The following is a 21,427-nucleotide window of genomic DNA, read 5'->3' as shown; positions in this document are numbered from 1 at the left end:
ACATATCGAAGCATTTTGAACGGCAGGTACACTTACATATATCGCTTAAAGTACATAGGTTAAGTGAACATGTGTGGTGCATTAGTCACTGGTGGAAAAAGAGGCACCATGAAACACGTTGAAGGTGAAAGCACTAATGCACGAGTGAGTTAATTGAGGAAACGTTGCCTGGACTCAGTTAAAAGGCATCTCATTTTTTTTTTTTTTTTTACTACACTCGATACCTGTCAGTCTCTATTCATTTATATATTGTTCCCTGTTTCACGTCCATCGACACTCGCCAACTCCCTGTATCCTCAACATTATACTGTTCATTACCTTTTTTTAATCTTTTTTTCTTCCTCGAATGCTTCAGAGGAACGTAAAAAAATAAATAAATCTCTCCACTAGTTAATCTAAGCAAGGTAATGCGCTTTCTTTTCTCTCCCTCTCGTGCTGTGAAGAAATATGACGCGTTCTGCTCATCACTTTACCACACACTGTTGGTTATTCCTCACTCTGTTACTATAATATTTCTCTCTCTCTCTCTCTCTCTCTCTCTCTCTCTCTCTCTCTCTCTCTCTCTCTCTCTCTCTCTCTCTCTCTCTCTCTCTCCACTACTCATAAACTTTCCGGCCAGGGTTTTAAGCTGACATGAGTCGTTTAGAGAGAGAGAGAGAGAGAGAGAGAGAGAGAGAGAGAGAGAGTGTGTGTGTGTGTCGTGTGTGTGTGTGTGTGTGTGTGTGTGTGTGTGTGTGTGTGTGTGTGTGTGTGTGTGTGTGTGTGTAGATTCTGATATGCACAGAAAAAGCTTTTGTACCCAAGACATCCCTAAAAATATTACGCTGACCAGAATGGCGAGTTTTTCTTTTCTTTTCACTCTGTCTCATCCTTCTATGTTTGTATACAAATTGACAGAATTTTCACTGCTGTATATATTTACAGTAACTTTAATTTATTTTTTTTTTTTCATGCTTTAGGTGTATAAATTTATAGTAGCCATTAGTTTTTGTTCATTTCCTTCGGTATAGTAAATGATAAAAAAAGTCTCAAATGTTAATTTTCATGGAGATACCGAGGAAAATGGTATTCATTGTACCTATCCATTCACTTACAATATTCACTCTTGCATTAAACTATTCCTTACAGACTCCATTATTCATCAATCCTCTCATTTATTACAACTCAATTAGATACTTCACCAATAATTTCACGAATCCATTTCTCATTTCATCTGGACGCATATGTTTATTAATCAACGTATTATACTCACAGCTTCATTACAGTATTCATTTCCTCACACATTCCATCAAGTACGTGGCCCCACATACTCAATTTGTTACTTAATCAATTAGTCCAATTAGTCATAGGATTATTTCGCCTTCTCTCTTCAATAACTCGCGTCCTGTTCTCCTTTCTTTTTCATTTAACGGTTTAATTATTTCTGTCATGAAGAGAAAAGCCACGAGAACAAATGAAGGCCTTGAGGAAGCATTCATCTCATCTCGCCTCTTGATCATCTTTAGGAATGTGTGTGTGGGTAGAGGCGGATCTTCTCTCCCTCTCTCTCTCTCTCTCTCTCTCTCTCTCTCTCTCTCTCTCTCTCTCTCTCTCTGGTCTTCCGTTTAATTTTTCTTCTCGCCTTCTCTCTTGTCTTGCATCTAATCTTCACTTTCTCCTTCTCTCTCTCTCTCTCTCTCTCTCTCTCTCTCTCTCTCTCTCTCTCTCTCTCTCTCTCTCTCTCTCTCTCTCTCTCTCTCTCTTTTCTCTTGTCTTGCATCTGACCTTCACTTTCGCCTTTCTCTCTCTCTCTCTCTCTCTCTCTCTCTCTCTCTCTCTCTCTCTCTCTCTCTCTCTCTCTCTCTCTTGTTTCCCACCTTGTTTTCATTTACTCTTTTCCCTCTCTCGCTTTCGCCCTCTCCTCAGCGACCTTGCCATAACACACACACACACACACACACACACACACACACAGAGAGAGAGAGAGAGAGAGAGAGACGTTCAGGGTTTGTTAAATTTATTCCGTTCTTTCACATTCATTTATTCAGTGGGTAAAGTCTAATTATTCATTCATCAATACTCTTTCCCACAGCTTACTTTGTCCTATATATTCATTTACCCCTCCCTTTTTTTTTTTTTTTTTTGCCAGTCATAATTAGCCTTGCTTTATTCATTTTCCCTCCACAGAGAGAAAACTTTTCGTGTTATGCTGAATAGGAAAATGGGAGTCTTAATGGCATCCGTGGTCAGAAGAATTAATAATAAAAGGCATGGGATGGATTTTCTTCGTACCGTGAGCAAATAAAAAGTGAATCAGGACAAAACACATCAATCAAAAACAGGAGGGACAGAGAAAGAGGGGAAAAAATAAGGGAAGGTTATGAAGTCGGCAGCTAAAATGGGCATAATTCTGAGTACAAAACAACACACACACACACACACACACGCACACACGCACGCTATCAGTCTCTCCCCCCTCCACTTTCCCTCCCCCCAACTCTACATAATATGCTGGTTTGACATACAGCTAGTACCCCCTCACCTCTCCTCCTCCTCCACCTCCTCCTCCTCCTCCTCGTCCTCACTTCCCCGCCACAAATACACGCAAAAAATACAGAAATACCCACGACTCCACCTCTCAGTCCGCATGCCAACTTATACGAGTAAACTCAAATCACGTTGTACAGATGGTCATTATGCATGCCACGCAAGACTATAAACAAACACACACACACACACACACACACACACACAACAGATACTAGATAATGTACGAGAATTAATAACGCGGACTATATAAATAATTGTAATTACTAGAATCTATTAGCCAGTGCTCCTACTCGCCTCTGGGCATTTGTACACATAAATACGCGTCATACAAACTAATACATACGCACACACGTAGTTCATACATACATACATACATGCGTACATACATACATTCATACCGACAGAAAAGAGACAAATGAATAGATATGTAAATTCAACACAGAACTCCAATGTGCTACTTTCTCTTGAAAATGAAAACTGCATGCGCTCTCTCTCTCTCTCTCTCTCTCTCTCTCTCTCTCTCTCTCTCTCTCTCTCTCTCTCTCTCTCTCTCTCTCTCTCACCTTTTCCTTTCTCTCTTGCACTTTAACCTGTCTGGTTTGAAAATAAGACCCATACTATGTTTCCAAGTACTCTCTCTCTCTCTCTCTCTCTCTCTCTCTCTCTCTCTCTCTCTCTCTCTCTCTCCTCTCTCTCTCTCTCTCTCTCTCTCTCCTTATTTTTCTCTCAGACTTTTGAATTTTAACCTGTCCAGTTTAAAGAATAAGATCCATACTATATTTCCAGGTACTCTCTCTCTCTCTCTCTCTCTCTCTCTCTCTCTCTCTCTCTCTCTCTCTCTCTCTCTCTCTCTCTCTCTCTCTCTCTCTCTCTCTCTCTCTCTCTCATGCCTCTCCCTACACTCACACATACAGTGACGCATGTTTGCCACCACCACCACCACTATCACCACCACCACCATCACCACCACCACCACACTGTCGTAATGAGGCGAGGTAAGGATCTGGAGGTTTAGCAGCGAACCCAACAACTTAATATGTTTTGCCGCGATAACACTGAGGCACGAGACCAACCCATCAACTCCAGCCAGCATTGTTGAGCTCGGTGCGTGAACTCCACCCCAACCTCACACCACACCGACCTCAACTGACCTCCAGCCCCACAAGGTACGCATATTCTTGCCTCTAGAGACGTTTTGGGGCGTTTTCTCTGTAGTGCAATGATCCTAAAGTACATAACAGTACGTAAGAGTGTCCTATAGTGGAGGGTAGAGTGCTGGGTGAGGGTACACGCTATAAATCTACTGGGTGTATGAGAAATGCAAATGAGAGTTAGGGTCACCAACACGCAAACAGGGAAAGGCTCACCGCTTCACACCTCAGGAAAGATTCATGGGACAGTTATAAGTCTTGTGTTCTGAGCCGCTTTGTTGTTTCAGAAGGTCTCTTTGTAAAGGATTTAGAGATGATTACTCAGATTATCAAGGGTGCTTTTTTTTTCCATTGAGTCGTAAAAACACTGATGAAAACTAAATGATCTTACACTTGATCCTGTGGAAAGTGAAGAAATTAGGATGAAAAGTTTGGAAATCCTGCTTTTAACATTTATATTTGCATTTTAAAAGCATTTTGTTGCTTCATAAGGTCTATTTTCAAAGGCCTTAGTGATGATTGGTCAGGATATCAAAGGTGTTTTCCTAGTCATGAAAACCAGTGAAGAAAACCTTAATAACACATGGTAATCCTTGTGGAAGGTCACGATAGGAAGATGAAATGCTTCAGATTCCTGTTCTTATATCCACGGCGCCTTTAATCTGTATTCTGACGAGCTGGGGCTACACGAGATCGTCCTCCCCGCCTCACCTCACTTCTTCTCACCTCAGGAACCTTTACCTAACATTTGGACTTGTATTATAAAACGCTTTGTTGTCTCATAAAAAACTTTTTTTTTTCAAAGTCTTAGGGATGATAAGTTCCTAAGGGTGTTTCTCCCCTTCGAGACGTAAAAACACTGATGAAAATGAATTAACTTACACTAAACCCTGTGGCAAGTAAGAAGCTGAGGATGAACATTTTTGATATTCTATTCCTAGCATTTATATTTGTATTCTAGATTTTTTTTTTTGTATCATAATGACTATCAAGGCCGTTTTTCCCCATTGAGTCGTGAACACACTGATGAAAACTGAAATCACTTACATTAAACACTATGAAAAGTCAAGATATGAGAATGAAAAGCTTGAGACTCCTGTTCTTATCCCCACGGCGTCTTCACCGGGAGTGTGACGAGGTGCTACACGTCACGGGGGCCTTTCCTCGCCTCGTCACTCTTCCTTCCTCCATTCCCTGCCGTCTCGCTACCCTAACTCACCACCCGCATTACTAACTCAAGCCCCTTCCCTTCTGCACGTGTCCCTCCTCCTTCCTCACCGTTCCTTCCCCTCTTGTCTGCCCCAGTGACCCTCTTGTCGCGTCTACAAACAAGACAGAACGGTCCGGAAGAGAGGCCTGCTTCATCTTTCTCGTCCCTGCTCCGCCAACGTCCCTTCCTCCCTTCCTTCCCTCTCTCACTCTCTTCCTTTCCCTTCATTCTGTTCCCTTCTCTCTCCGCCTAAGACGACGCGGCACCTGCAAGAGTCTGGCTCGCTGATGTCTCTTTAATGTCCTGTACTTGATCCTGCATAAAATTGGCCATAAGCTGCCTTTTTAAACACTGCACTCGAGAACCTTCAGGTAAGATAAAGATGACCTTGTGAGGATAAAGCGAAGAGTACATTAATGGAAAATTAAAGTTACGTTCTTTAACACTGCACTCAGATTAATCTATGAATAAATAAATAAATAACAGAAATACTAATGGCAAAGATGACGCTATCAGAATAAAATAACATACACTTCGATGTGTTTTCTCTTTTTATTGAAGGTAAGTCAGCAAAGAAATAAGATATACTAATACTTACAATTCATCTCGATAGCACATACATTTTGATGCCCACGTTTTTTATTTCTTTATATTTTTTGATAATCAAGCCTAGAAATAACAAAACACACTAATACTCACAAACGTTTCATCCCGATAAAACTCGACCTGAACGTCACCCAAGCACAGGAGGCAAACGAAACAGCGTCACGATGAATAAACAACACGGCAGCGTCACCAAGGACTCCGCACATTCCCCAACACAGAGTTTCCCGACGGAGGCGCGGCAGCAGCATTAATAGGGGCACTAAACAGACGCACTAACTGACTGCAACAAAAACGCTTACTCGACGGAATGGGGATGGCCTGAATACCGCGTCAGATTAACATAAACAGACGTACAAACACAATTACGTTCTGTATCTCCCAGGGGTGTTTGCTCGGGAGTCGCGTTGCCGTTCCATCACCGCAGAAAAAAAAAAAAAAGTGGTTTAGATGAAAGAATCCCAGCTCTTGTCATAAAAGAGTTTAATTACCTAAATGCTCAGAAGTGCGTGAATGGGAGGCACTGGGCTATATTGTGAAATCTGTATAAAAGTAATTGAAAAAAAAATAATGAAAAAATAGGGAATGGTAGCTATATTTTCACGCATTTTGTAGTAATTGAAAAAAATGAAAAAGGGAAAGTGTAGTTATATGTTCACGCATTTTATAAACATTCTGGGATGGGCAGGGCGTGAGTGGGCGCGTGCGCGTAATTGTCTAACTCTGCTGACTTTACCAGGGAAGCGAGGGGGAATCTTAAAAAGCGGAGGAGGTAAAAGCTTCCACAAGGCAATGTTCTTGGTATTAAAGGCAATATTTCAACCTTAGTGAAAACGCTTGAATGTTACGGATATTCACCTCTTTAAGACTCCAGAACTCAGCAGACCATCAAAGAATATATGTTATGAAAATATTGAAATTCTGTCAGTAATTAGCATGTAAATCATTCTTTAAACAACACGCGTCTCCACTTAAAAAAAAATTAAGAAAATATAACAAGAAAAATGTGAATGTTTAATATAACGAGACAAAAGTTTCTACCATTTTGGATATTATTTTTTTTTAAACCTCCGATTTTACTTCTTTATTTTCACGAAGGCGTTACCAAAATAAAGATAAATAAAAAAATAAAATTAATAAATAAATAACTGTCTGGTAAACTTAATATTTTGACTGAACAATTTTAAAAAGACTGAAGCAAGAAAAGTCGACCAAACGTTTTCCACTTATTCCTCTCTCTCTCTCTCTCTCTCTCTCTCTCTCTCTCTCTCTCTCTCTCTCTCTCTCTCGTCGTGTGGCATCGTCGAGTGAGACGGAAAAAAAGAAAAGCAACAGGAAGGGTCTACGCTCTCTCAGTCATCGATCACTCTTACCCCACCCCTCCCCCCTTCTCTCTCTCTCTCTCTCTCTCTCTCTCTCTCTCTCTCTCTCTCTCTCTCTCTCTCTCTCTCTCTGCCGTTTTAAACTTTTAATCTGCACCAAAATTCTGCACAACAATATTTTGATAACCAAATATACTACATCACCCGCACAGTGCATTTTGAAACTCCCCCTCTCGCACTCTTTTGCTTTCATTCTGAGGCGAAGGGAAAAGACAATTTCAATATATTTAAGCTCTCAGTAATTTTTTCCCTCCCGGAGCCCTCCATGTACTGTAGTTTTACGCCCCACAGTAACGTGGCAAGTGTGGCGTGAGATTACAGTGGAACTCGAGCCGTTTCTCATGTCATGGACCCATTGGTGCTCTTCCGCGCTTTTTCTTCATCTAACAGAGAGTCGCATGGAAGGTTACGCTGCATTGGCAAGAATGAACCTAATCTTACCCACTCCGCCGGTTGAAGAGGCGGGAAAAAATGAGCTAAGTGTCCACTCCACCACTACTGTTTGGAATGTAAGCTCATACACCCGCTCCTCTCTCCACCTCTTGAATAGGCATCTACTCCCAACGCTGAATTAAACTCCATTTTCTTTCGCGAAGGAGACTGAGAGGGCGAGGGTTAAACAACAGCGTGGCAATGATGAATGTGCGTGCTTGTGCTGTCCCTGAGACTTGAAAACCCATTCAGAGAGCAGTGATAGAGTTAAATTGAGAGGAAAGAGGAATTAAAGAGATAGAAAAAAGCTGGTATCCCTAAAACACTATAAAAAAAACAGTGATATTGAGTGAAATTGATAGGAAAAAGGAATTAGAAAGGTAAAGAAAACTTGCTGTTCCTTAGCTTTAAAACGCCTTCAAAAAGCAGTGATATTGAGTGAAATCTGATAGGAAACAGGGCCTAGAGGAACTGAGAAAAGTTATTGTTCTTTAAAACACCTTAAAAATAGTGATATGGAGTGAGACAAATAAGAAACATAGGCTGGAAGAATAAAGGATGGCTGTCAGAATTTTCTCACTCTCACTCCTAACATCTTTGATTTCTTGACTGGTCCTCAAAATTTCACGTAAAACACAAAGGAAAATATTCTGAAACACTTCTGCGCCGCACTTTTACTACATTCAAAAGGCTTTAGCTGAAGTTTTACGCTTTTTTAAAGTGTTTTTTTCTTCTATTGTTATAGCGAGAGATTAACAAGATTACTACATTTTTAACTGGAGAAACACTCTTGAAAACCAGGGTAAGCATCTTTGTGACCTTTGAAAACAGTCATGGTGAGAGAGGAAAGCGTTTTAGAATACAGTGTCTCGCGTGCATCAAGTCATAGCTCTTTTAAGTTCCTCCTTCGATCCACGGACACTGGGGGAAGTCTTTGCTTCCTTCCCCCTGCGGCGCTCCCGTGTTGACTTTTGGGAACTTGCAGGGAGGGTGAGGATGATTCATTGAAGTGTATGCGAGTGGTGCACGTCTCTGATTATATACATTTATCGCATCAATCCTTCCGCTTGTCACAGGGAGAGTGCTGCCTGGATGAGTGTTTCGTGATTACTTTCTTTCATGTTCCCGTGTATCTGTTCAACTTCTTGCTTTTGTGTTTTATTTATTATTTATTTATTTATTTTTATTTATTTATTTTATTTATTTTTTTTATTTATTTATTTTTTTTTTTTTTTGTCTTTTATTAACTGTTATGTTTTCTTTTTCTCAATTGAAGTTTTCCTTTTACTCTGATGCTGCTTCTCTATTTTTTTTTTTTTTGTGTGTGTGTGTGTGTGTGATGCTTCCCCCGCTTGTATCGTTTCAAATTTCCGCTTTAGTTTTGATGTTATTGTTTTGTTTCCTTGATGCGAACTCCCTCTCATAAATCTAATGAGTTTTTTTTTCCCACTTTTAGTTTTAATGGCATTTCTACCTCATTTTATTCTCTCCATTACACTTGTTTTTTTTTTTTGTTTTTTTTTCGTGCTATAATTCTTTCATGTCCATGCGTAATTATTTAACTTCTCGCCTTAATGCTTATGTTATTCACTCTAATTGCACGTCATATTTTGTACATTTTCTTGTCTCATAATTCCCACGAGCGGCGCCTTGTAACCCGTTGCTGTACATTAAAGCAGCCAATAAATCAGTCTTGTTGTCCAGATTTCTACTCAGTTTGCTGTTTTATTTAGGTGCGTAATGATGCTTGGAGAAAGAATATATCTTGAGGGAAGGAAATATGAGAGCCAGACCCAGAGAGAGAGAGAGAGAGAGAGAGAGAGAGAGAGAGAGAGAGAGAGAGAGGGTACGACACACAGGAGAAAAATTAAACTAGAAATGCCAGAAGTCTCAAAAATTGACAAATCTCTTTCTCTCTCTCTCCCTCTCCCTCACTCTCGTGGGTTTCTGCACAAAATACTCAGCGTAAGCCTCATCAACTTCTGAATAATGCATCGCTATTGGATTTCGTTTCTAATTATATTTTGTCCCCGCCTGCAGATTTCGCCTTTTTGCCACCGGAGAGTAAAAGCCAAAATTCAGAGGAAATTACACAAAGAATATGACGTCCCTTGTTCCAGCCAGCCAGACGGTTCCCCAACTAGCGGCCGTACTGCTGGTGAGGTTAGAATAGTGGTAGTTAAGGCGATTTGAATACTGGTTGAGGTACTGTAATGGTTTAAGATGTGGTGAGTGGAGATGTTGCAGTATTGTGCGGTTAGGGTAATAGTTATAGTGGTGGTTAAGGAAATATGAGTGATTGGGCAGTTTGGTGTAGTGAGTGGCGTGAGTGGTAGAGGTATTGTGGTGGTTATTGATGTGGTGAGTGGAGGGGAGGTTACAATATTTTTGTGGTTAGTATAAGATACGGTGCGAGTGGTGATACATTGTGATACGGTGAGCAGATAATGGATTTAAACATGATCCAGGAAAAAAAGTGTACCGTGTTGTGTGTGTTGCGGTGTGGTATTGTGTGATAATGTGCGGTATATTGAGTGAAAAATACTTGAAACATATTGTAATCAGTGAAACGGTCGTGTGTTATAGGTAGTGTGATGGTGAGCTGTGGTGAGCTGTGGTGGTGTGGTGTGGTGACATTGGTTACAGTGCGTGGGGCTAACAGAAAAATGGGGTGAGGTATAAGGTACAGTAAGCAGGTGAGGAAAACGGATGAGGCGAGAAGCTGACAGGCAGAAATGGAGGAGGAGAGGGAGAGAGAGGAACGGAGAGAAATGGAGAGAACGGGAGTGAAGAAAGGAGACAAGGTAGGAAGGTAGGAAGGAAGAAAGGAAGGGAGGAAAGAGTGATGAGGTACAAAGCAGTGAGAACACCTTGAGTTTCTAAAGACCTAAGCAAGTGTTTCCTTTTATTCTTAGGAGTGGGACTTGACTGTTTGCTATAACGAGTGACAAACAAAGGCCAAAGAGGAGACGGGGAAGCAAACCTGAGGACCGTGCGACGAGCGGGAAGAGATGAAAAGAACACAACACGAAACGAAAAGATCGAGGATAGAATATGAAGTGAAAAATTATTAAAAAAATAACACACTCACTCTAGATCTAAGGAATAACACACACACACAAACACACACACTACCCAGACACGTACCGCTGTAATCTCTGCCGGAAGGCACAAACAAAGCACACACATTATTAACAACGTACGAGTCTGTTCCACGTGACCCAAAACAAAAAGTAAAAAACAAAAACATATTCAATTAAACTCCGACGCGAGGAGTAAAGAAGACATAATTAACTTCCTGTATCTACTCCCATAACACTCAAGTACATTTCGCGCAGTGGATAAGAAATAATAGAAACACTCGTAAACATTCACACGTTGCAGTAAATCCTAAAACAAGGCGGAAACGAGATAAAATTCCTTCGGTTTACCTACTACACCGCTGAAGTCCATTCCACGTGGTGCTGCAAAACCCACACGTGCTGTAAACACTCCGCCTTGTTTACACGTGGTGGGCGACAGCGGCAGTGCCCGAGGGAGTGACATGTGAGAGTTCGGGTGAAAGAGACACACACGCCACTTCGGATAACGGGAAAGAGCGCTCGCCTGTGATATGCCCTACTGTTTTTATAGGCACGCGGGTATCTTTTTTCCCTTTTCCCATGGCCGGCTGGAACAGGTCACCTCTGTTTGTTGTGTGACGAAAAGAATTTATGGTTATCACCGCCGTATCCATCGCGTGTGGGACCAGGTAGGGGAGTGGCACGGCGTGATACCGCCTCGCCTCGCGCCCTTGCGTTAATTCAATTTTATCTATATATGGTGGAAACGTATACATGCGAAAGGGAATCCATTTTTTTTATTACTAGGTGAGTAAAGTCGACGAGCTGCGCACCTTTATACACCTTTGGAAATACGACTAAACGTCAGGAATTCGCTTTCAAAAACGTGTATGTTGTTTTTCCTCTTTTACGCGTACCTCTGCGACTGTACACTAATTACACAGACGTCTATTTACGCTAAAAACACAACGCTCCTACGCTAATCATTCGTGTCAACAGTAGGAGATAGTTATAACAGCTCTATCATTTTTAATACAGCTAACACCTTCAATGCAGATTATTACAACACGTCAGTTCCCTCTGCACAAATCATCATCATTCCCTCCAGCTACATGACTGCAATTATTATAGTTCTTCACCGTTCATCCGTATTTTTAATCTTCTCTGTAAAGTTCCTGAAATTATGTACCTATTTTACATTCATCAAGCATTCCGAAGCTCGTGGTTTATATCTGTATTACTCTCTCTCTCTCTCTCTCTCTCTCTCTCTCTCTCTCTCTCTCTCTCTCTCTCTCTCTCTCTCTCTCTCTCTCTCTCTCTGGCATGGGAAATTCAAGCTAAGTCTCCCGGCAAAAATATCCTTGTGACCATTATAACATTTCGCACTGGCCTGACAACCTCACGGTAATGACGCGGTACTGATAAAGCGTGGGATGCCAGAGTGTGCCGCGGTAACTCCTCCACCTTGTATCTCAGCGTCCAGGCTCAAAGCGACGCAGTGGAGGTGATGCTGCAGCGGCTGTTATCTCCCCTCGCGTGGGTGATACTCGCTATCAACAACTTTCCATCGACACTGCCCTTCATTGCTGCACTTTTCTCTCCAACTCCGGCCTTCCCTTGGGTGGCCATTCACCACTATTTTCGTTTTTTTTTTTTTTTTTTACGCTATCCTCTTTTTTTTTTCCCTCTGCAATTTCTACCACTCGTTTCAGTATCTACCTCTTCCCGTGATTCTTTCCTTTCCTTTTTTTTTTTTTTCCGTCCCGACCGTCTCCTTTTTCACTATTCTTTCCTGTGCCTCCTATTCACATTCGTTTTTTATTTCTTCTCTCTTTCTCTTCTCTCCTTCCAGTCTACCTCACCATTTTTCTTCCAACTCGTTTCGGCTCCCATCAACATTTCTCTCTCCTTTTTTCTCTCTTTCTTTCCTTCTTTTGCTCCTTTCCATCTCCAGGGGCTAGTGATCTGCTGTAAGACTTTATATATACACAATACGTCTTCATATTCGGTACCAACTGGCATTCAGAACAGAAACCCAAGACACAGGAAAGGGACACGGATTTTCTTTTCAACCAGCGTGTTATCAAGAAGCAGATTTCAAAGAGCAAATATGAACGATTGTGAGAAATCTATCTGTTTTACGTAATCTAAGAGTCTGTGTATAGAGAGAGAGAGAGAGAGAGAGAGAGAGAGAGAGAGAGAGAGAGAGAGAGAGAGAGAGAGAGAGAGAGAGAGAGATTATTCCACGACCCAAAGATAATGCTAGCGAAGAAAGACTTGCCACGCTTCAACTGTATCAGAACAAAGCTAAATTTCATGCCATTATTTTTCAGTGTGAGATTAAGTGAAAATAATCCTGTTGCCTCGACTAGTGTAACTTTCTGAAGAGAGAGAGAGAGAGAGAGAGAGAGAGAGAGAGAGAGAGAGAGAGAGAGAGAGAGAGAGAGAGAGAGAGGGGGAGAGAGAGAAACAATAGACACATACGCACACACAGACAGAAACAAAGATACAATGTGGAAAGAAAGGAAAAGAAAGGAAAGAAAGAAAGAAAAGAAAGACAGAAAAAGAAAGAAAGAGAAAAAATGAAAGAGTGAAAGAAAGAATTCAAACAAAGGAGAGAAAGAAAAAGACAAGAAAGACAGCGAAAGAAAAGAGGAAAAGAAGAGGAAAGAAAGAAGCAAACAAAATAGCCTTACGCACAAAAGAAACGAAATAAGAGGAAAAAAAACAAAAAACAAAAAACATAAACAGAATAAAACACACACACACACACACAGGAGAATATCACTTAAATAAGGACCATGACAAATTTGAACCTCACCACTCCTCCCTTGATCCCCACAAGCTACACACACACACACACACACACACAGAACACAACACACACGCGGGTCCCTAAAATTATGCACACAATGTTGACTGTAATTTAGCTCAGCACCGCATCCTCCTTGCTAAATACCGAGGGGAGTTCTGAATGTGACTTAGTACGGCAGAGTCATATTCCATTCTCCTCCGATGTAATTGCTGCAAGGGAAGATGTATACATATTTCAATGGATCGACGGGAGTACGTATCTATCTGTCTGTGTCTGTGTCTATGTCTCTACTTGACTTTACATATATACAGGCATTCATTCCTCCGCGTATCTTCGTATTTATTTCTTTTTAAGAGACTTCTGAAGAATGAGGGAAAACTGGAGAGCAAGAGAGAGAGAGAGAGAGAGAGAGAGAGAGAGAGAGAGAGAGAGAGAGAGAGAGAGAGAGAGAACTGTATGAGAATATATACGTGCGTTCATGCGGTTAATTCTCTATCCATCTATCTATTGTTCTTTGGTATATATTGGAGAAATGAGGGAAGATTGGATATCGAGAGAGAGAGAGAGAGAGAGAGAGAGAGAGAGAGAGAGAGAGAGAGAGAGAGAGAGAGAGAGAGAGAGAGAGAGATATATACGAGAAGCAGACACCGCAATAACGTCGAAGGCAAGAGCGAAATACAAGCCACAATAACACACAAGAACTTGAGACAAAGCTCGTGCGTTCAGAATTAGATTAACAAATAATAATCACCTCCTTTACTTCTGCATACTATTCCTGCTCCTCCTGCTCCTCCTGCTCTTCCTCCACCACCACCACCACCACCACCTCCTCCTCCTCCTCCTCCTGTCTGCTCATTACCACCCACCGTGATCTCCCTTATCGCCTCCTTCTCCCCAAAACACCTCGTTAACACATGTGTTTTTCGGAGGGGTGAGCTTCGGTGTGTTGCGTCTCGCTGATGGTTTTAATGTAACCTTTGTGCTCACGGTTTCCTTCACTCAAGCAACACCCGTTCCTCTTGTGTCCCTTCCTCTCTCCCGATCTCACTCCTTTCTCTCTATCCTTCACTCTCCTTTCCTTGTTTTTACGTTTTCTCGTTTGCAGAAAAGGACATTATCTTGCTGAGAGAGAGAGAGAGAGAGAGAGAGAGAGAGTGTGTGTGTGTGTGTGTGTGGGTGGGTGTGCTCGAACGATAAAGATGTTCCTTAGTGTTTTATGTGGCTTATGTGGCGATGTAGAGCCTTTGATGTACATCGTTATTGTTATTATTATTACTTTTACTATTATTACTACTACAAAATTAAAACACACACACACACACACACACACACACACTCATAACGTCACTCCCACATTCATAACGAATCAAATAATAATAATGAATCAAATTTAGTTACATGAGCTACACTGATGAAGTTATTAGTGGCGTCTCTTTGAAAGTCTATCGGGGAAGAGAAAGGTTGTCCACTGGCAGAAACACTAATACGTTTCTTCTGCTTTGATAAATGATACAAACTTGTGAGGTAAGAAAAAATATGCTATAAAACTTGTAATCTCATAGGAGCGACCACCCTACTGTTAATTAACTTACAGGTACACTATTACCTTATTCATACACGTACAAAGGCACGATATCTCATAAATACGTTTTTCTCTTTCTTGATGTCACGGAAATTAAGTTAATGTGATAATGTAACTGTATATACGAAAATAAAGTTGTTTCTACTTTTTTTTTTTCCTCCTATTACGTACAGATACAAAAATATGTTTGTAATTACTCAGTGCATCAGGAAGTAATCAATTCTACCGTCACTTTTCCAAACACTAAACACTTAATGATTTGGAATGGACGCAAACACAGTGAAAAGAAAAGAAAGACAGGCAAGTTTTTTTTTTTTTTTCTCGTAAAATAATATAAAATCTTTAATAGCCATTTAAACCTTTTACCGACAAACATTTCTATCCCCATTCCAGGTACGTGTTTCAAGAGGATTACCAAATGGAAAAAAAAATATCGTGTGTAGTTGTATTTCGCAAAATAAGCATCGACCTTCATCATCACTTTAATATCGAAAAGGAATTATGAAAACTGATTCTAATATAACTTTACAAGCGGGAAAAAAATAAAGTATGGTATTAAAAGAAACAACACGCAACTTTAACATAACACCAAATTATCATTATTCTCTCTCTCTCTCTCTCTCTCTCTCTCTCTCTCTCTCTCTCTCTCTCTCTCTCTCTGCTCGCTCTTTTTTCTCTATCCTCTTCGTTAAGATGCTCAGTGAAGTCACGAATGTTAAGGCGACCGAGTTATTTTCATTTAGTTTCATTTGCAGAAGACGTAGAGCCATGAAATCTAAATGGATTCAAGTACTTTAAGGTAATGGTTCAGCAAGTCTCTCTCTCTCTCTCTCTCTCTCTCTCTCTCTCTCTCTCTCTCTCTCTCTCTCTCTCTCCCCCACACACACGGACGGTGAAGCGGAGAAGCGAGGCTGGGGCATGGTGGCGGTGCACGTGAGGTGTCCCCTGCTATCGGCTTCTATCGGTGCTAATCCTCTCACCCTGTTTGTTTACGTTCACCCGCATCAGCATCTCTCGCCGCTACGCCTCCATCATCCCTCGCGCCAAGCCTACACAGCGTCGGGTCTCAGCTGTGAGCAAACACCAGCAGGGCACGTGCTGCTGCTAACATTACGATCCATACTCTTTCATCCACATAGCCTTTGGAGTTAAGATCCCAACCCTTACGAGCAACCTTCATACGTGTTGTTGCTAACATTATGATCTATAGCCAGGCTCCGGTAATTCTTTCATTCCTACAGCCTTTGAATTTTAAGCTGATTCTTACGAGCGACCTTCATCCCCTACACTCAGTTAAATACCCGGTAGGAAATAAAACGTAACACTTCTTTGAATCTTACCCAACAACACTACGTATCTTGGGATATGTGGAAAGAAAAATAAACGGCAAAAAAAATATATGTTCTGGCGTCCTATTACGCTAACAACATTCGCCTGGAAAGGAGAAACATGGACGTACAGGGAAAGGAAAAGCAAGAAAAATGTATGTTTTGAACACGAGAACTGAACTTTTCCTTCCTTTCCTCAAGTTATCTCCTCCATTAAATTGGCGCCCGAGGTACCGCCAATGACTTCCTCGCTGCTGGCGGGAAGAATACACCGAGAAGGAAACATTTTTAATATTCCGCAATATTTTTTTGCCCAATGCTAAGAGATGTGAATTGGATTATTAAAGAGGGGAAAGAAAACCTCCTCCGTTAAAAGCAACCTTATAATGAAGGCAAATAACCTTTTCTTAGTGAACCTCCATACACGACACTAAAAGATGCGAGCAAATCTTTCAAGGAGGAGGCAAGAGAATCACTGGAGCAATTATGACCTACTAACTCCGTACTAAAAGACACCACTGATTCTGTCAGAGGCAACGGAAGTTTACAGGAACAATTATGACAAAGTGAAGAAAAATAATCTAAATCACTAGATAAGGTAGCGAAATATTAGTTCCACGCTTTTCTTTCTCTAGAATGGAAATTAAAAAATATAATCAACTACAGAGGAGGGAAAACATCACAACAACTACCACTTCGATAAAAAGCATCATGCTAGGAAACACAGGAAATCTTTTTTTTTATTTCCTTATATTTCTACAGCTTATATAAAAAGCTTATATAAAAAAGAAGATATAAATCAAGTTATGAGAGAGGAAGGAGAACATAACAGACAACTGGTATTTATACACACAACGAAGAACGAATACATACTAGGAAACAGGAGAACAAAACCTTTATTTTCTCTCTCTTTTTTTCAGTTACATTTCCAGAGGCAGGAGATATAAACACAGTACATTAAAGAGGAGGGAGGAGACGACAATAGCAACGGCGACTTGCGGTACACATATTGAAGGAAGCACACTGTCCCGGCAGCAGAACAAATGCGTAGTGTGAATACTTATAAAACGTATGAAGTCCGCTGGGTGCTGCTTGCAAGAAAGAAAACGGGATCGCGGCCACTCGAGGCAACCACACGTTGTTAATTTTTCATACAAAGTGGCGAAGTGTTTTCCTCCACGACCAAGTATTACATTAACTTTACACTCATGCACCTGTGTGAGAAGGATGGCGGGAGTTCAAAGGCTTAGTGAAGGGATGAGAGGAAGGAAGCAAGGAAACGAGGCGAGTAAGTTTTCAGGTGCTAAGGAGAGACTTAACAAAGACAATGAAGAAGATTATCAACAAATGTGCGTGTTTTACAACTAAGTCATTATCCTGAGAGATTATTCACCTGATAATGAACACAGTGAAACGTTATAAATGAAGTAAATGTTGTTTTTTTCTAAGGGAATTCAGTCTTGAAATGCACGAAATGAAACCTCAAAAAAAAAAAAAAAGTTGAATTGAATAACATAAAATTTTGAAATGAGCAGAAAAGTGACAAATTCTAAAATATGCACGAAAATGACAAGAAATGGAAATAAAAATAAAAGCTATTCCAAAAACATATCAAAAGGACAACTCTCGAAGCACTTACAATAACAAAAATATAAAGACTTCACCATAAAAATACTTATCCAAAAATGACAACTCTCAAAACACTTACAGTAACAAAAGAATAAAGAGCTAAACCTAAAAATACTTACACAGAGAAATGACAACTTTCCCCTGAAGAAAAACGCACGCTGGTCAAGGACACGACACAATAAAGAAAGAAATGCAAATACCATTGGAGCGAAGCACCTCACGTGGGATGGGTAAAAAAGGAGGACCATTGCTGCAACAACACGGCGGTGGAACACGAGCACCGCCCTGATGGAGATGGAGAAGCAAGAGACGCCAAGGAAAAACTGACGGAGGCTTCATTCTGCTAAAACTCGATGCTTGTGTTGCAAGTACGAGTCTTCGTGTGTGTATGCGTGCGTGCGTGTGCGTACATATGTGTGTTTGTTATTTTCCCCTTCCTGGGCCATGTTAAACACCATCTCTTCCTCATTTTTCTATTGATAGACGTGTATGGTTAATTTTTCTACCACTTTCACTTTCCTTCCATCCTCAGGTTCATGCAAGCTTAAGACAACATACAGGCAGCGCACAAGCCCCACTAGCACCCGAGATAAGGCCGGTGCTAAATGCAAGGTGCGGTTAGGTGCCTTTCATACCACCTAGCGACAGTGGCATGAAATCTTACATATTAAACCTTTCTCCTAAAATTTTGTAAGGAGGAAGGAGGTCAAATAATGTTCTTGTCCCGCTGGTAATGGCTTCAGCAGGACCACCAACCAGTATTATACAGTAGGATGCGCGTGTTCTTGCCCTCCTCAGCCAGACAACTTCATCTCTCCCTCTTTTTATCTATAAACCTCAGTATGTGTGGTTGTCTGACTGCCCACCCAACACTTTTCACTTTCTTACTTTCCTCCACTAGACAAACCCATCTTTCTTTTATTTTTGCCCATAAATGTTAGTGGATGCGGGTGACTAAGTGTCTAACAGTTACTCACTGGTTAGTTTTTATTATTCTTTACCAGATAAACTCATATTTCTTCCTTTTTATCTGTAGTTTTTGGAAAAGGATGTGTGGCTACGTACCAACTTCATCTTTCTTCATTTTTACCTATAAATGCTAGTGAGTGAAGGCGCCTGACTCACCCACCAGATACTCATTCTTACTTTCCTCCACCAGCTAACCTCATCTTTCCTCCTTTTTACGTGTAAATGTTGGTGAGCGAGGACGCCTAACGACCTAACAGCTCTCCATGCACACCTACACCTTTCCTGCAGACAGATGGGTGGGTAGGACTATTACTTCCAGCTCTACATACGTGGGTGTTTGTGCAAGAGTAAGATAGTGCTTCAGATGCGTTGATTTGCGTGGTCGAGGTGAAGCACGGGGTTCTCTGGCGCTGTGCTGAGTACTTCGAGTGGCTTGAGGAACCAGGTCTCCTCTGAGGTAAGCCAACAGGATGGCGCGGAAAAGTATTGCGTGACCTACAGACGCGGTGTTACTCGTGAGAGAGTTATATGTTTGTACGAACTTGCTCCTTTCACCGTGTTTGTGAGTATGTGTGTTTATGTCTTGTGCTTGAATCAGGCCTTTGACACAGCCTTTCAAGTTATTGTGCAGGAAGAGTTCTTATCCATTTTAAGCTTCTTCAAAGGATCAGTGAACTTTAATTAAGCTGAGAACCTAAATTTGGACTTTTCATTAAATCTCTGATTCGTGAGAGACGTATTTGCATTCTTACTCAGGTGCATTATGAGTTTTAAATAGAATTTTGTGGATTTTGGGACGAAAAACCGGCAAATTTCAGACCTTGCATGAAGTCTGTCATTGCTGAAGGACACGTTTGCAATCTCCCTCAAAGTGCACCACGAGTCTTAAACAGTTATTACTCTCGTGACATTTCCTCCGTCGAGACTTGAGGCACGCCAGGAAGATACATATTTATCCCTCAAAGTCATAAAGTCTGCGATTGCTGAAGGACGCTTTTGCAGAATTAAATCAACTGCATTATGAGACTTAAACACTCTTCCTCCGAGACAACAGTTCCCTGTAGAGTTTCGAGGCAAGCCAGAATGATAATTATACCTGGCATTCATAAATAATCTGCTGGAGAAGGACGTATCTGCATTCAAATTCATCAGCATTATGAGCCTTAAGCAGTATTTCTTTCGAGACAAGAGTTCCCTGTGGAGTCTTGAGGCGAGTCTGCAAGATATTGATCAGTGGAACTCATGAGAAACCAAAACGACAAACTCTCTGATTGTTGAAGGACCTATTGGCAACATTATCTAATTGCATTACAGGGTTTGAACAGAATAATTCCTCCGAGATATTTTCTTTGTAGGAATTAAAATTTAGTTTATTTATTCCTGGAGTTCATAAGGCCTTCAAACAGCTTCCTGATTGATAAAAATGTATTTGCAATCTAATTTGGCCGCATAATGGATCTTAAACAGAAAACTTCAAGACAACCCTTCCCGCAGTATTTTTCTTTTATTCACCAGAATTCATAAAGTGACCAAAAAGCAACTTTGATTAATAAAGAACACGCTTGCAATCTAATTTGGCTGCATAATGATCTTACACAGAACTCCTTTGAGACAACTTAGAGACATCTTTCCTATAGAATTTCAAGGCTGGTCCATGATATTCATTCCTGGAGTTCATAACGCGATAAAAAAGATAAAAAAGTAAAAATAAAAATAAAGTTCTTACCGATAAAGAACACATTTACAATCTTACCTGTCTGCATTATGGGCCTCAACAGAATTCCTTGAAGACAAACCTTGCCAGTTAGAGTCTCAAGGCAGATCAGAAAGATATCTCTGGAATTCATAAAATAATAAAGAACTAGCTTTTTTACTAACATATACAACATTTACAATATCATTCAGCTGCATTACGGGTCCTTAATAGAATTCCTTGGAGACAACCTTTGCCGTAGTGTTCCAAGGCAGGTCTGGGAGATATTTATCCTTGGGGTTCATGAGGCCGCCATAAACACAGGACAAAACACGACCACCTGAGAGGCACCGGTATGGTTGAAGGAGGAGGAGGAGGAGGAGGAGGCAAGACAAGGACAGCTGGCGACGGTGGGAGGCGCGGCGTATCATAAAGTAAGCCTGCTCATCATTAAGTGTGTCCTATTAATAATGGGAGGGCGGCTGGTGGAATATTAATGAGGGTCATGTCCACAGAGTTTAGGATGTTATTAAGGTCACAGAGATAAACGAGAGTAGCGTTAATGATCGCTCTAATGTGCTCAAAGTGGGTGCCATTGTAGTGTGTCTGCAGCTGTGGTGAAATGTTGCCTTCCTCAGACCCACTTAACATCCGAATCCGAGTCTCTTTACTCGAACGCAAGGGAAAATCAACCGGACTAATTTGCATACGTTAATTTCTCCCGCATACTAATTATTCCTAAACTCATAAATCAACGCTACTGGGAAATCATGGCCACAGTGACTAAGAGCAAAGGAATTTCCGTCATTTCACTCCACAAAGAAAGCCATTTTCCTTTAGGTCCTTCATTCCGCTACTTAACTTCCAGACAACTTAATCACACACTTAATTGGTTCACATGCTTGGTGGTCCTCTTGCTAAGGGAGGCAATTAGTCCTTGATTATGATGTAAACAGACAAGTATTTATTGTGTTCTGGGGCCTGGTGTGTCTCCGTGTGTGTGTGTGTGTGTGTGTTTGTGTGTGTGGGAAGCATTGCCACG

General features: G+C 41.0%; 1 protein-coding gene across 2 annotated transcripts in view; it reads right to left on the bottom strand.

Moving 5' to 3' along the window:
- The window catches only part of LOC135115923 (nephrin-like), a 122,112-nt gene that overhangs the window by 46,292 nt on the left and 54,393 nt on the right, over positions 1–21,427 (bottom strand). The window contains exon 1 of one of the 2 annotated variants that reach the window (XM_064033058.1): positions 10,739–11,033. The exons of the other annotated variant lie outside the window; for it this stretch is intronic. Coding sequence (XP_063889128.1) covers positions 10,739–10,853 — 115 coding nt within the window. The 5' untranslated portion in view covers positions 10,854–11,033. Of the gene's footprint in view, positions 1–10,738; positions 11,034–21,427 lie in introns of those variants that run through there. 2 annotated transcript variants of the gene reach the window in all.

Source organism: Scylla paramamosain, chromosome 30, assembly GCF_035594125.1.
Source record: "Scylla paramamosain isolate STU-SP2022 chromosome 30, ASM3559412v1, whole genome shotgun sequence".
NCBI classification, from domain to species: domain Eukaryota; kingdom Metazoa; phylum Arthropoda; class Malacostraca; order Decapoda; family Portunidae; genus Scylla; species Scylla paramamosain.
The sequence above is the reverse complement of the archived record's forward strand: the minus strand, read 5'-3'. Positions and strand labels throughout refer to the sequence as shown.